We start from the raw sequence: 14,227 nt of genomic DNA, 5'->3' as shown, positions 1-14,227 counted from the left end.
GTTGCCTAGCGCACACATCTGCATGCTGGATAAACGCTTGGGGAACCGCCACCATATAAATTACAATTCCTATTCTTGGCGGAACCGCAGGATCAGATGGATAGGACCTTAATGAAATATTTAAAGGCCTCTTCTAAAGTTTTAAGACCACTCCCCTAATTCCTTTTACATTTTTCTTCTTCCAATAACCAGCCATCAATGCCTAAAGTTCATTTAGAGAGTAACGGAACATCAGATCTGTCTTTACAACGCATATTTTAGTGTTTTGTATTATACGGTACTATGAGAAATGTGCCTACAAAGCTAAAGGACATTCCAATGAAGGTACAGGACGAGGCCTACTGTCCTGCAACTCCAAAGTGTATGGGCATGCCAAGTCCCGCCCAAATGTGTCCAGCTCCTCCCACCAGGAGCATCCAACAATGGAACCTGGATAACTGCATGCACAATGATGTCATTGCATATGGTCCACTGTGTGGTATGGATCCATGCAACCTCAATACATGTTAGGCAATACTCCTCGGCAATAAGTATCGCTCTCCCGTATTAATGACTAGAACTCAGTCACGCTCTGCATTTACTCTGCCCTCACTCCTACATCACTGTACTGGAGGCTCTCCCTTTCCTGATGCGAAGTACCAGCAAACTGGACAGAGTCAGGGCAGCGGTACCCACATCCGCGGAACAAAGCAGCGGAGATATCTGCTCTGACAGACCGAGGAAACAAAGATATTTAGAACATGATTTGCAATGTACAGCATGAGCGATACAATCACATTCATCAGAAGATGAAAGTAAATATCTACAGCAAGTGTGTGGAATAGGAATGACATATTGGGGGCTTTGCCAAGATTGCCCACAAGGGTATTTCATCAGTGAGCAGTAAAAAGGACTGGAGTGAGCATTGGTGAAAATAGTACAAGGAAACTGTGGTTAGTTTGTGATAGACTATATAGAAAGGGTGTAACAATACATAACTAGGGATTGCCATCAACCATCGATGATTACTAATCATCAATGTTTTGAGTCAGATGTCGAATGGTTTTGCCATCGATGGGAGAGAACCAGATGGTTTCCCCCCCATCGATGGCCTAGCATAAACTAATATTTTTTTGCAAGATGGCGGGACACATATCTTAGCCCCGCCCCCGACACCCGCAAAGCCCCACCCCCAGGCTGTGATTGGCCCACGGGTCATTCAGTGTAATAACAGGGATGACCATCGATGTGTGAAATCATCGATGGCCACCCATAGCGTAGTTGGTGATTATCGATGGGCACTCACAGATGGCCATCCCTATACATAACTGTACAAATAGTCCAAGAGAGTCACAACAGTGTTATAGTCCGTCTTTAGTTACCTTCTCCTGCGACAGTGACACCTGAGAACGTAGCGCCTGCAACTGCTGCTCTAGAGTCTTCTGCTCCTGCTTCATACTTGCAATCTTGTTCTCCAGGCAGCCAGCTCTAGCAGACTGGGGAGGGATGGAAACACAGCATTGGTACAGCAGGAGTCTGAGGGATGAGCCAGGCTGCAGCGCCAGAATTCCCACTCTTCTGTACAGCTCAAAAGAGGATTCCAATTCATGGGTTTAACAATTATTTTCCCACATCCCTTCCCTGGCACTGCCCCCTTTTATGTATCGGGAACCCTTACTTTAATTCATTGGAAGCTAACATGCAGGGAACGCCGTCGCCGTAAAGGGAAGTGTCAGTCCTACCCCAACTGCATTATACCGCAGACATAATTACATTTTATGATCACAGTGCTGCAACTATTAGCAGGGGGTATGGCAAGCTAAAGGGTGGGAAGGGCACAGTGGACCCGATATTACCCTGCACAGTGGACAGCACTGCCTATTGCGCCCCGCTTCTGTAGCACTACAGGTACTCTGTTAGCAAGAGGAAGAAGGTCCCAGGAGAAGAAATCTCTTTGATTTTAAATCCACATTTAGGAAAGTGAAATTGTCCTTTAATAGCGTAAGAGAGCCTAAACGTTCTATAGCCCGGAGCAATGAATCAGGTACAAGCTTTCATCCAACCAATCAGGTACAAGCTTTCAAAGGTTTAACTAGGCTGACGATTACAAATATACAGTTGACATGACTGCTACGAATTTCAGCACACGTCTAGCTTCATGTTTAATACCAAGTGGTAAAACCCCATTAATGATATAGGACAGGCCTAGCCATTGCCCCCACCCCAGCTGCTGTGTAACTACACATCCCAGCATGTCCTGCCATAGTTTCAGCATTCCCTACTAGCAAAACTATGGCAGGACATGCTGATACTTGTACAAGAGCGGGAGAGCCTCACGTTGGCCGGGCCTGCTATAGGGCTTCACTATGTGCGGCTGTGCACAACACCAAGGTGCAGTCACATTGCAGATTATCTCTGCACCTCTATGGGGCGTAAGGAAAAATCTGTAATGTTGGTGGTCACAACGTGCCAGAGAAACGGTCGGAACGCTGAAACCTCGCTGCTAACAGAATAACCCTCTTTATCATTTTGAGATTGACAATCCTCTAAATAAAGTCCAAAAAACAAGTAAAAGGGCAGAAAGTAAATCCTCCTCATCCTCTTACCTTCCCCACGCAAGTGTTTAACTCCTCCTCCAGCGTTTCCTTCTCTTTCAGCAGTTTTTCATTTTTATTTATTAAGAGGGAAATTTCCTTCTTCAGGTCGGTGATCTCTGAACATCTGGAAAGCTGTAAAAATTCAGAAAAACACACGAGAATGAAAGTGAAAAATAAGATTTTACTTACCGATAAATCTATTTCTCGTAGTCCGTAGTGGATGCTGGGACTCCGTCAGGACCATGGGGATTAGCGGCTCCGCAGGAGACAGGGCACAAAAATAAAAGCTTTAGGACTAGGTGGTGTGCACTGGCTCCTCCCCCTATGACCCTCCTCCAAGCCTCAGTTAGGATACTGTGCCCGGACGAGCGTACACAATAAGGAAGGATTTTGAATCCCGGGTAAGACTCATACCAGCCACACCAATCACACCGTACAACCTGTGATCTGAACCCAGTTAACAGTATGACAAACGTAGGAGCCTCTGAACAGACGGCTCACAACAATAACAACCCGATTTTTTTGTAACAATAACTATGTACAAGTATTGCAGACAATCCGCACTTGGGATGGGCGCCCAGCATCCACTACGGACTACGAGAAATAGATTTATCGGTAAGTAAAATCTTATTTTCTCTGACGTCCTAGTGGATGCTGGGACTCCGTCAGGACCATGGGGATTATACCAAAGCTCCCAAACGGACGGGAGAGTGCGGATGACTCTGCAGCACCGAATGAGAGAACTCCAGGTCCTCTTTAGCCAGGGTATCAAATTTGTAGAATTTTACAAACGTGTTCTCCCCCGACCACGTAGCTGCTCGGCAGAGTTGTAATGCCGAGACCCCTCGGGCAGCCGCCCAAGATGAGCCCACCTTCCTTGTGGAATGGGCCTTGATAGATTTAGGCTGTGGCAGGCCTGCCACAGAATGTGCAAGTTGAATTGTGCTACAAATCCAACGAGCAATCGTCTGCTTAGAAGCAGGAGCACCCAGCTTGTTGGGTGCATACAGTATAAACAGCGAGTCAGATTTTCTGACTCCAGCCGTCCTTGAAATATATATTTTCAATGCCCTGACAACGTCCAGCAACTTGGAATCCTCCAAATCGCTAGTAGCCGCAGGCACCACAATAGGCTGGTTCAGGTGAAACGCTGAAACCACCTTAGGCAGAAACTGAGGACGCGTCCGCAGTTCTGCCCTGTCCGAATGGAAAATCAGATATGGGCTTTTATACGATAAAGCCGCCAATTCTGACACTCTCCTGGCTGAAGCCAGGGCCAGTAGCATGGTTACTTTCCATGTAAGATATTTCAAATCCACCGATTTGAGTGGCTCAAACCAATGGGATTTGAGAAAATCCAAAACTACATTAAGATCCCACGGAGCCACTGGGGGCACAACCGGGGGCTGTATATGTAGTACTCCTTTTACAAAAGTCTGGACTTCAGGAACTGAAGCCAATTCTTTCTGGAAGAAAATCGACAGGGCCGAAATTTGAATCTTAATGGACCCTAATTTGAGGCCCATAGACAATCCTGTTTGCAGGAAATGTAGGAATCGACCCAGTTGAAATTCCTCCGTCGGGGCCTTCCTGGCCTCACACCACGCAACATATTTTCTCCAAATGCGGTGATAATGTTGTGCAGTCACCTCCTTCCTGGCTTTTACCAGGGTAGGGATGACCTCTTCCGGAATGCCTTTTTCCCTTAGAATTCGGCGTTCAACCGCCATGCCGTCAAACGCAGCCGCGGTAAGTCTTGGAATAGACACGGTCCCTGCTGAAGCAGGTCCCGTCTTAGAGGTAGAGGCCACGGATCTTCCGTGAGCATCTCCTGAAGTTCCGGGTACCAAGTTCTTCTTGGCCAATCCGGAGCCACGAGTATCGTTCTTACTCCCCTTTGCCGTATAATTCTCAGTACTTTTGGTATGAGAGGCAGAGGAGGAAACACAAACTGACTGGAACACCCACGGTGTTACCAGAGCGTCCACAGCTATTGCCTGAGGGTCTCTTGACCTGGCGCAATACCTGTCCAGTTTTTTGTTGAGGCGGGACGCCATCATATCCACCTTTGGTTTTTCCCAACGGTTCACAATCATGTGGAAGACTTCTGGATGAAGTCCCCACTCTCCCGGGTGTAGATCGTGTCTGCTGAGGAAGTCCGCTTCCCAGTTGTCCACTCCCGGAATGAACACTGCTGACAGTGCTATCACATGATCTTCCGCCCAGCGAAGAATCCTTGCAGCTTCTGCCATTGCCCTCCTGCTTCTTGTGCCGCCCTGTCTGTTTACGTGGGCGACTGCCGTGATGTTGTCCGACTGGATCAACACCGGCTGACCCTGAAGCAGGGGTTTTGCCAGGCTTAGAGCATTGTAAATCGCTCTTAGCTCCAGTATATTTATGTGAAGAGACATCTCCAGGCTTGACCACACTCCCTGGAAGTTTCTTCCCTGTGTGACCGCTCCCCAGCCTCTCAGACTGGCATCCGTGGTCACCAGGACCCAGTCCTGTATGCCGAATCTGCGGCCCTCTAACAGATGAGCACTCTGCAACCACCACAGAAGAGACACCCTTGTCCGTGGAGACAAAGTTATCCGCTGATGCATCTGCAGATGCGATCCGGACCATTTGTCCAGCAGATCCCACTGAAAAGTTTGTGCGTGGAATCTGCCGAATGGAATCGCTTCGTAAGAAGCCACCATTTTTCCCAGGACTCTTGTGCATTGATGCACAGACACTTTTCCTGGTTTTAGGAGGGTCCTGACAAGTTCGGATAACTCCCTGGCTTTCTCCTCCGGAAGAAACACCTTTTTCTGAACCGTGTCCAGAATCATTCCCAGGAACAGCAGACGTGTCGTCGGGGTCAATTGAGATTTTGGAAAATTCAGAATCCACCCGTGCTGTTGCAGCACTACTTGGGTTAGTGCTACTACGTCCTCCAGCTGTTCTCTGGACCTTGCCCTTATCAGGAGATCGTCCAAGTAAGGGATAATTAATACGCCTTTTCTTCGCAGAAGAAACATCATTTCGGCCATTACCTTGGTAAAGACCCGAGGTGCCGTGGACAATCCAAACGGCAGTGTCTGAAACTGATAATGACAGTTTTGCACCACGAACCTGAGGTACCCTTGATGTGAAGGGCAAATTGGGACATGCAGGTAAGCATCCTTGATGTCCAGGGACACCATAAAGTCCCCTTCTTCCAGATTCGCTATCACTGCTCTGAGTGACTCCATCTTGAACTTGAATTTTTGTATGTACAGGTTCAAAGATTTCAGATTTAGAATAGGTCTTACCGAGCCGTCCGGCTTCGGTACCACAAATAGTGTGGAATAATACCCCTTTCCCTGTTGTAGGAGGGGTACCTTGACTATCACCTGCTGAGAATACAGCTTGTGAATGGCTTCCAATACCGTCGCCCTGTCTGAGGGAGACGTTGGCAGAGCAGACTTTAGGAACCGGTGAGGGGGAGACTTCTCGAATTCCAACCTGTAACCCTGAGATACTACCTGCAGGATCCAGGGGTCCACCTGTGAGTGAGCCCACTGTGCGCTGAAATTCTTGAGTCGACCCCCCACCGCCCCTGAGTCCGCTTGTAAAGCCCCAACGTCATGCTGAGGGCTTTGCAGAAGCCGGGGAGGGCTTCTGCTCCTGGGAGGGAGCTGCTTGGTGCACTCTCTTACCCTTTCCTTTGCCTCGGGGCAGATATGACTGTCCTTTTGCCCGCTTGTTCTTATAGGAACGAAAGGACTGCGGCTGAAAAGACGGTGTCTTTTTCTGTTGGGAGGGGACCTGAGGTAAAAAGGTGAATTTCCCGGCTGTTGCCGTGGCCACCAAATCCGATAGACCGACCCCAAATAATTCCTCCCCTTTATACGGCAATACTTCCATATGCCGTTTGGAATCCGCATCACCTGACCACTGCCGCGTCCATAAACTTCTTCTGGCAGATATGGACATCGCACTTACTCTCGATGCCAGAGTGCAAATATCCCTCTGAGCATCTCGCATATAAAGAAAAGCATCCTTTAATTGCTCTATAGTCAATAAAATACTGTCCCTATCCAGGGTATCAATATTTTCAGTCAGGGAATCCGACCAAACCACCCCAGCACTGCACATCCATGCTGAGGCGATGGCTGGTCGCAGTATAACACCAGTATGAGTGTATATACTTTTCAGGGTAGTTTCCAGCCTCCTATCAGCTGGATCCTTGAGGGCGGCCGTTTCAGGAGACGGTAACGCCACTTGTTTTGATAAGCGTGAGTGCCTTATCCACCCTAGGGGGTGTTTCCCAGCGCGCCCTAACCTCTGGCGGGAAAGGATATAATGCCAATAACTTCTTTGAAATTAGCAGTTTTCTATCGGGGTTAACCCACGCTTCATCACACACTTCATTCAATTCCTCTGATTCAGGAAAAACTACAGGTAGTTTTTTCAGACCCCACATAATACCCCTTTTTGTGGTACTTGCAGTATCAGAGATATGCAAAGCCTCCTTCATTGCCGTGATCATATAACGTGTGGCCCTACTGGAAAATACGTTTGTTTCTTCACCGTCGACACTAGATTCGGTGTCCGTGTCTGGGTCTGTGTCGACCGACTGAGGTAAAGGGCGTTTTACAGCCCCTGACGGTGTCTGAGACGCCTGGACAGGTACTAACTGGTTTGCCGGCCGTCTCATGTCGTCAACTGATTTTTGTAACGTGCTGACATTATCACGTAATTCCATAAACAAAGCCATCCATTCCGGTGTCGACTCCCTAGGGGGTGACATCACCATTACCGGCAATTGCTCCGCCTCCACACCAACATCGTCCTCATACATGTCGACACACACGTACCGACACACAGCAGACACACAGGGAATGCTCTTATCGAAGACAGGACCCCACTAGCCCTTTGGGGAGACAGAGGGAGAGTTTGCCAGCACACACCCAAGCGCTATAAATATATAGGAACAACCCTACAGAAGTGTTGTTTCCTTTATAGCAGCTTAATATATCAATATCGCCAAAAAAGTGCCCCCCCTCTCTGTTTTTTTACCCTGTTTCTGTAGTGCAGTGCAGGGGAGAGTCCTGGGAGCCTTCCTCGCAGCGGAGCTGTGCAGGAAAATGGCGCTGTGTGCTGAGGAGATAGGCCCCGCCCCCTATTTCGGCGGGCTCTTCTCCCGGTGTTTGTGAGACCTGGCAGGGGTTAAATACATCCATATAGCCCCAGGGGCTATATGTGATGTATTTTTAGCCAGAACAAGGTATTATCATTGCTGCCCAGGGCGCCCCCCCCCAGCGCCCTGCACCCTCAGTGACCGCTGGTGTGAAGTGTGCTGACAACAATGGCGCACAGCTGCAGTGCTGTGCGCTACCTCATGAAGACTGAAAAGTCTTCTGCCGCCGGTTTCTGGACCTCTTCACTTTTCGGCATCTGCAAGGGGGTCGGCGGCGCGGCTCCGGGACCGGACTCCATGGCTGGGCCTGTGTTCGATCCCTCTGGAGCTAATGGTGTCCAGTAGCCTAAGAAGCCAATCCATCCTGCACGCAGGTGAGTTCACTTCTTCTCCCCTAAGTCCCTTGTTGCAGTGAGCCTGTTGCCAGCAGGACTCACTGAAAATAAAAAACCTAATAACTTTTTCTAAGCAGCTCTTTAGGAGAGCCACCTAGATTGCACCCTGCTCGGACGGGCACAAAAACCTAACTGAGGCTTGGAGGAGGGTCATAGGGGGAGGAGCCAGTGCACACCACCTAGTCCTAAAGCTTTTATTTTTGTGCCCTGTCTCCTGCGGAGCCGCTAATCCCCATGGTCCTGACGGAGTCCCAGCATCCACTAGGACGTCAGAGAAATAAAACCTTCTCATACAGTTTATTTATTGTTCACTAATACACTTGGAGAGAAGTTATTGATTTATATGTTAGTTGTATGCTTTGGAGGTTTCTTCAGATAAATGGTATATAAATCCTGCACCATATGTAACAAATTAATGTAAACGCCTTCACGCCTTTCCAGATGGACCCAGCCCACTTCCAGATGGAGCCAGCCCACTTCCAGATGGACCCAGCCCACTTCCAGATGGACCCAGCCCACTCTAATGGGGGAGGGGGTGGTGCTGCATTTTAGTCATCATAGCCCCACACCCGCTGTTAAAGCCTTAATTTGCTGCATTTTAGTGTGGGCAGGGTTATACAGATAGATCCACAGTTATCTTGGCGTCTCTGCTGCGCCTAGGCATACCATGGTTTATTTACATAAACACTTCATCTATTGTTCTCAGCTGCAATACAATACAGAGAATAATACAGCAGGGGATTAAGTCATTACAGCAGGGGATTAAGTCCGACTGCCCAGTCTCAATCAATCCTATTAAAGGCCAAGATAAACATGGACCCATCTGTATATCATCATGGCCCCGCCTCGTTATTAAAAGCTGCAATTCCTGGTATTTCAGGGTGACGTGGCATCCAAACCCTGATTTTGTCCACTTCACTCGGGAAGTGGGTGGAACTGGGAGACGTGGCGGCACTGTCTGGAGGCTGGTAGAACCCCCAAATTCCGCACTCTTCTAGACCTTCTGGAAGAGTTTATAAGGCTACCCTACACTCTGTTCCGGAGGATAGTACACTCTCTGCGCGAGATACGGTAGTCGTTCTGAGAATGTATCTTTCTGGTTGTACTTGTTAGAAGTCAGCGGATTATTGGCAGTCAGCGCCAGATAGTGAGTTATCAGTCTCCCTGTTAATCATGTTTAACTACAATTTATATTAATGTCTTTGTGCAGTTATATATATTATTAACATTTATATTGCACCGGCATATTCCGTTGCACTCTCTAATTCAGGCATGTCCATACTGCGGCCCTCCAGCTGCTGAGAAACTATACATCCCAGCATGCCCTGACACAGCTTTAGCATTCTCTGACAGCAAAACTGTGTCAGGGCATGCTGGGATATGTAGTTTCACAACAGCTGGAGGGCCGCAGTTTTGGATATACCTGCTGTAATTGAAGAGGATTGTATACTAAACACGGATTATATAAAATAGAAAGATAAATAAATTAATGCTACGCTCCAACAGAATTTTGCATTCAACGACCCTCCTGCATTTTAGTTTTGGGATGTAGTTTATATCCCGGCGGTCAGAATACAGACGCCGGAATCCCGACCGCCAGAATGCCAGCAGCTGCGCCAGGGCTATTGCCACTTGTGGGTGTCGTCTGTGGCAAGCGCAGCGATCTCCCGAACCTGCAGTGTGATGAGCGCAGCGAGCCCGCAAGGGGCTTTCTAGAGCTCGCCCCGCTGCCGGAATTTTGGCAGATAGGATCCCAGCGTCGGTATTCCGTCGGGATACTATACCCAACGCTTAATTTTGTCTAATTGCAGAGCGGGTGAGGATAATAGGATTGAATTCACTTGGCAGAAAGTTCAACACCTCTGGTAAAAGGTGGAGTGAGTACATATATGCGCCCTCCCTTTAAACCACTATGGGCGGGATGTATGAAGCGGAAGATACTCCTAAAATGTCTGTTTTCTATGCTTTACTGCATCACATATGGATCTCCAAATGTTTTACAAAGCTCTGCGGCAGTTCTCTGGCTGCAGCAAAGACGTATGAGGACCCATCCGTGCATGTCTCACCTGCTTTGCCTCCACCTCCTGCTTCAGGACAGCGTTCTCCTGCTCTAGATAATGATTCTGCACTTTCATCCTGGACATTTCTGCCTCCGAATCTGAAATCTAGAAAAGGAAATTTACGAAGGTTGGTATCTCACAAGTGCGAATGGGGAGCCCCGTTCTTTGTCCCCTAGGTGTCTGCTCTTTTTCCATCAGAGTAGCAGAGTTGTGTCTGCCTTATTGTGCAAGATTCATAATTCCGGGGGAAATAAGACCGCAGTAAGTGCAATGAGGCCAGTGAATCACGTCAACGTGACTGTGCTGCCAAGGGCAGACATATATGACCTTTGTACCTTTGACCTGTAGCCTTCCACTTCCTCGCTCATTTGACACTTCTCCTTCTGCCACTCCTCTAGACCTTTAGCGGAATCCTTTCTATCTTTCTGTTTCAGAAAAACCATCAGTCTACGGTTCAGATCCTGGAGGTCCTCCTGGTTCTTTGAGTTCTTTAAGTACAGCTCCTCCTTCTCTGAAATCAGCTGATCATTCCTGGACTTTGATTCGGCAACCTTGTCACATGACAAAAGCAAGAAAAACAAAAATACTTAAGTCTAAAATCCAATTCCACAACTTAAAGCTAAACCCACACATAAGACCGTCATCGAGAATTGGCATCAACAGAAAATCTTACAGCAAACACATTGACTCTCTTGTGTACTATACAGACCATAGAGACAATTTGCCCCTCACCCCCTGTACAGGTAGGAGGTTACTGTAACTGGTGACAGAGTTGCTTCAGTAACATTTTGGCAGTACTCGTAACTATACGGAGAGGCGGAGACTCCACATACAGATCATGTGCTGAAGGCAAATTTAAAATAGTATAAAAACTTCACTGCACTTAATAAATGCATGTCATAAAAATAGCATAAATATGACTGACCCTGTCCCTTCCAAAAGTATCCCCCCACCACGTTTTGGCAAGTTTTCTTTCTACAGGCAACTGGAGAATACGCTATAGAAGGGGACCAGCTGCGAAACGCGTTGGTGGATACTACAGCAAAAGTTGACCTGGATTGTGGGACTTGGATAAGTGGGAAACCTCTATTACTGGGACTAACTGTGATCTCTATTATTAGGAATAACTTTCATAGAGCCAGTGAGTGGGAGGAATTTAGGACCCAGAAGCTGGCAAATGTGTATAGCCAAAGAATGAAAGTGAAACTAAAAGAGGCTGTAGGGGGGCAGCTGAGGAAGCCCAGAGAGAGACAGAGAGAGGAGGACTGCTGTGCTGCAGGGTGCAGTCAGCGTGTGCGCTGAGGGGGAGGACTGCTGTGCTGCAGGATACAGTCAGCGTGTGCGCTGAGGGGGAGGACTGCTGTGCTGCAGGATACAGTCAGTGTGTGCACTGAGGGGGAGGACTGCTGTGCTGCAGGATACAGTCAGTGTGTACGCTGAGGGGGAGGACTGCTGTGCTGCAGGATACAGTCAGTGTGTGCACTGAGGGGGAGGACTGCTGTGCTGCAGGATACAGTCAGTGTGTGCGCTGAGGGGGAGGACTGCTGTGCTGCAGGATACAGTCAGTGTGTGCACTGAGGGGGAGGACTGCTGTGCTGCAGGATACAGTCAGTGTGTGCACTGAGGGGGAGGACTGCTGTGCTGCAGGATACAGTCAGTGTGCGCTGAGGGGGAGGACTGCTGTGCTGCAGGATACAGTCAGTGTGTGCGCTGAGGGGGAGGACTGCTGTGCTGCAGGATACAGTCAGTGTGTGCGCTGAGGGGGAGGACTCCTGTGCTGCAGGATACAGTCAGCGTGTGCGCTGAGGGGGAGGACTGCTGTGCTGCAGGATACAGTCAGTGTGTGCTGAGGCCGGGGGAGGACTGCTGTGCTGCAGGATACAGTCACTGTGTGCGCTGAGGGGGAGGACAGCTGTGCTGCAGGGTGCAGTCAGTGTGTGCGCTGAGGGGGAGGACTGCTGTGCTGCAGGATACAGTCAGTGTGTGCGCTGAGGGGGAGGACAGCTGTGCTGCAGGGTACAGTCAGTGTGTGCGCTGAGGGGGAGGACTGCTGTGCTGCAGGATACAGTCAGTGTGTGCTGAGGGGGAAGACTGCTGTGCTGCAGGATACAGTCAGTGTGCGCTGAGGGGGAGGACTGCTGTGCTGCAGGATACAGTCAGTGTGTGCGCTGAGGGGGAGGACAGCTGTGCTGCAGGGTACAGTCAGTGTGTGCGCTGAGGGGGGGAGGACTGCTGTGCTGTAGGATACAGTGTGTGCGCTGAGGGGGAGGACTGCTGTGCTGCAGGATACAATCAGTGTGTGCTGAGGCCGGGGGAGGACTGCTGTGCTGCAGGATACAGTCAGTGTGTGCGCTGAGGGGGAGAACTGCTGTGCTGCAGGATACAGTCAGTGTGTGCGCTGAGGGAAAGGACTGCTGTGCTGCAGGGTACAGTCAGTGTGCGCGCTGAGGGGGGGAGGACTGCTGTGCTGTAGGATACAGTGTGTGCGCTGAGGGGGGAGGACTGCTGTGCTGCAGGATACAGTCAGTGTGTGCTGAGGGGGGGGGACTGCTGTGCTGCAGGATACAGTCAGTGTGTGTGCTGAGGGGGAGGACAGCTGTGCTGCAGGATACAGTGAGTGTGTGCGCTGAGGGGGAGGACTGCTGTGCTGCAGGATACAGTCAGTGTGTGCTGAGGGGGAGGACTGCTGTGCTGCAGGATACAGTCAGTGTGTGCGCTGAGGGGGAGGACTGCTGTGCTGCAGGATACAGTCAGTGTGTGCTGAGGGGGAGGACTGCTGTGCTGCAGGGTACAGTCAGTGTGTGCGCTGAGGGGGGGAGGACTGCTGTGCTGTAGGATACAGTGTGTGCGCTGAGGGGGAGGACTGCTGTGCTGCAGGATACAGTCAGTGTGTGCTGAGGGGGGGGACGCTGTGCTGCAGGATACAGTCAGTGTGTGTGCTGAGGGGGAGGACTGCAGTGCTGCAGGATACAGTCAGTGTGTGCGCTGAGGGGGAGGACTGCAGTGCTGCAGGATACAGTCAGTGTGTGCGCTGAGGGGGAGGACTGCTGTGCTGCAGGATACAGTCAGTGTGCGCGCTGAGGGGGAGAACTGCTGTGCTGCAGGATACAGTCAGTGTGTGCGCTGAGGGAAAGGACTGCTGTGCTGCAGGGTACAGTCAGTGTGTGCGCTGAGCGGGGGAGGACTGCTGTGCTGTAGGATACAGTGTGTGCGCTGAGGGGGAGGACTGCTGTGCTGCAGGATACAGTCAGTGTGTGCTGAGGGGGGGGGGACTGCTGTGCTGCAGGATACAGTCAGTGTGTGTGCTGAGGGGGAGGACAGCTGTGCTGCAGGATACAGTGAGTGTTTGCGCTGAGGGGGAGGACTGCTGTGCTGCAGGATACAGTCAGTGTGTGCGCTGAGGGGGAGGACTGCTGTGCTGCAGGATACAGTCAGTGTGTGCTGAGGGGGAGGACTGCTGTGCTGCAGGGTACAGTCAGTGTGTGCGCTGAGGGGGAAGACTGCTGTGCTGCAGGATACAGTCAGTGTGTGCGCTGAGGGAAAGGACTGCTGTGCTGCAGGGTACAGTCAGTGTGTGCGCTGAGGGGGGGAGGACTGCTGTGCTGTAGGATACAGTGTGTGCGCTGAGGGGGAGGACTGCTGTGCTGCAGGATACAGTCAGTGTGTGCTGAGGGGGGGGACTGCTGTGCTGCAGGATACAGTCAGTGTGTGTGCTGAGGGGGAGGACAGCTGTGCTGCAGGATACAGTGAGTGTGTGCGCTGAGGGGGAGGACTGCTGTGCTGCAGGATACAGTCAGTGTGTGCGCTGAGGGGGAGGACTGCTGTGCTGCAGGATACAGTCAGTGTGTGCTGAGGGGGAGGACTGCTGTGCTGCAGGGTACAGTCAGTGTGTGCGCTGAGGGGGGGAGGACTGCTGTGCTGTAGGATACAGTGTGTGCGCTGAGGGGGAGGACTGCTGTGCTGCAGGATACAGTCAGTGTGTGCTGAGGGGGGGGACGCTGTGCTGCAGGATACAGTCAGTGTGTGTGCTGA

General features: G+C 50.4%; 1 protein-coding gene across 9 annotated transcripts in view; it reads right to left on the bottom strand.

Annotated features, from left to right (window-relative positions):
• NIN (ninein) overlaps positions 1-14,227 on the bottom strand; it is a 135,284-nt gene that overhangs the window by 22,434 nt on the left and 98,623 nt on the right. For all 9 annotated transcript variants that reach the window (XM_063948424.1, XM_063948425.1, XM_063948426.1 and 6 more), the window contains 4 exons: positions 10,531-10,746; positions 10,202-10,300; positions 2,586-2,708; positions 1,362-1,475 (listed from right to left, as the gene is read on the bottom strand). In XM_063948424.1, coding sequence (XP_063804494.1) covers positions 1,362-1,475; positions 2,586-2,708; positions 10,202-10,300; positions 10,531-10,746 — 552 coding nt within the window. The remainder of the gene's footprint in view (positions 1-1,361; positions 1,476-2,585; positions 2,709-10,201; positions 10,301-10,530; positions 10,747-14,227) is intronic.

The sequence above is a fragment of the Pseudophryne corroboree genome, chromosome 12 (genome assembly GCF_028390025.1).
Source record: "Pseudophryne corroboree isolate aPseCor3 chromosome 12, aPseCor3.hap2, whole genome shotgun sequence".
NCBI lineage: Eukaryota > Metazoa > Chordata > Amphibia > Anura > Myobatrachidae > Pseudophryne > Pseudophryne corroboree.
This window is presented reverse-complemented; position numbering and strand designations above follow the sequence as displayed.